At 50.4% G+C, this 2,021-nt stretch overlaps 1 protein-coding gene across 1 annotated transcript; it reads right to left on the minus strand.

Annotated features, from left to right (window-relative positions):
* Nucleotides 1-796: 796 nt before the first annotated feature.
* On the minus strand, nucleotides 797-1,759 carry LOC136113536 (olfactory receptor 14J1-like). The gene has a single exon (XM_071814138.1). The coding sequence runs from the start codon at nucleotides 1,757-1,759 to the stop codon at nucleotides 797-799; it is 963 nt and encodes a 320-aa protein (XP_071670239.1).
* Nucleotides 1,760-2,021: the final 262 nt, after the last annotated feature.

Raw genomic sequence — 2,021 nt, forward strand, 5'->3', positions numbered from 1 at the left:
CTGCAGTCTCAGGGATGCCACTGGAGGGACAACAGGACTGTCACAAGCTACATGAGACCTTAGGAGCCCCACAAACGCAAGGGCACAGCCATTTGTTTTAAAATTGCCTTTCCCATCCCGCCCCACCCCCAGTTGAAAGGTCAAAGAGTGTCTAAACTGGATGTGTCAGTGTCTTCTTGGTCATGTTTGCACATGAAGGTTAGAAGGAAAAGAGCGATATCCATAGATGACCAGTAGGCAGTGTGAGATGTGAGTGCAGACCAGCATGTGCTCTCCACGAGACCTTCCCTGAGCTCGGCATCAATCCTGTGCTCCAGCTCCACTGACGGTTTGAGAAAGCCGGTGTCTTTATGAGGAGAAACCAGCACTGAAATGGCCACGTCCTGCTGTTGCCCTTGGCCATGGCTCCAGGGAAGCAGCAGCCGTAATTTGAAAGCAGGAGAGAGGGAGCGACGACTGAGGGGCCCACGGGCAGCCCCAAGGCCACCGGGGTTGCTCCTCCATGGAGCAGCATTTGTCTCCTGGACCCTCCTGCACCCTGGGGCTGCTCCCCCAGCTCCAGAGGAGTGAAGAGATGGGACCTGAGAGAAATTGTTTTCTACTGCTTTTTTAATTGAGTTTATAAAAAACAAATGAGTGCATATATATATGCACATGAGGTCTTTGGTTCAAGAAAAAACTCACAGGAGGCCATGAAATATGTTATTACAGACATGAATCAAAACACAAAACCCAGCAAAAGCACAGTGGAAAAATACAGACACATAAGATGAAAAGCTAATTCTGGCTATTTCTATTACAGCCCTAGTGAGATAACACAAACCTTATAAACATGAAGCAGTGAGTATTGAAGTAGTTTCCTCAGGGCATCCTTGAGCTCCTGGTTCCTCATGCTGTAGATGAGCGGGTTCACTGCTGGAGGCACCAAAGAGTACAGAACAGACACCACCAGGTCCCGGGATGGGGAGGAGATGGAGGGGGGCTTCAGGTAGGCAAACATGGCAGTGCTGACAAACAGGGAGACCACGGCCAGGTGAGGGAGGCAGGTGGAAAAGGCTTTGTGCCGTCCCTGCTCAGAGGGGATCCTCAGCACGGCCCTGAAGATCTGCACATAGGACAGCACAATGAAAATAAAACATCCCAAAACAAGAAAACCAATGAAAACAAGAAGCCCAACTTCCTTGAGGTAGGAGTTTGAGCAGGAGAGCTTGAGCATCTGGGTGATTTCACAAAAGAACTGGTCCAGGGCATTGCCCTTGCACAGTGGCAGTGAAAATGTATTGGTCGTGTGCAGCAGAGCATTGAGAAACCCAGTGGCCCAGGCAGCTGCTGCCATGTGGACACAAGCTCTGCTGCCCAGGAGGGTCCCGTAGTGCAGGGGTTTGCAGATGGCAACGTAGCGGTCGTAGGACATGACTGTGAGGAGAGAATACTCTGCTGAAATGAAAAAGAGAAACAGAAAGAGTTGTGTAGCACATCCTGCATAGGAAATGGCCCTGGTATCCCACAGAGAGTTCGCCATGGATTTAGGGACAATGGTGGAGATGGCGCCCAGGTCAAGGAGGGCGAGGTTGAGCAGGAAGAAGTACATGGAGGTGTGGAGGTGCTGGTCCCAGGCTATGGTGGTGATGATGAGGCCGTTGCCCAGGAGGGCAGCCAGGTAGATGCCCAGGAAGAGCCAGAAGTGCACGAGCTGCAGCTCCTGTGTGCCTGTGAATGCCAGGAGGAGGAACTGGGTGATGGAGCTGCTGTTGGACATTTGCTGTCTGTGAGCATGGGGAACTGCCATAGGAGGAAAAGACAGTGACAAGTTAGGGGAGACTTCTCTGAGTAAAATAAACATGCTGTTTCTCATTAAAACCTCCTCCCTGAAAGAGGGATATGTCAGTTTACTTCGTTTCTGCAAAATGAAAAACATGTTTCATCACAACTTAAAATACAGCTTAGGCACCTGGTTTCCATGAATCATCTCTGGGGCAAGACCCCCAGTGTTGGTGTCAGAACAAGAATGGAACCACACT

The sequence above is a fragment of the Patagioenas fasciata genome, chromosome 12 (assembly GCF_037038585.1).
Source record: "Patagioenas fasciata isolate bPatFas1 chromosome 12, bPatFas1.hap1, whole genome shotgun sequence".
NCBI classification, from domain to species: Eukaryota; Metazoa; Chordata; class Aves; order Columbiformes; family Columbidae; genus Patagioenas; species Patagioenas fasciata.

Excerpts from the sequence above, each read along its gene's own strand:
- LOC136113536 (XM_071814138.1), bottom strand. The coding sequence starts at position 1,759 with ATGTCCAACAGCAGCTCCATCACCCAGTTCCTCCTCCTGGCATTCACA.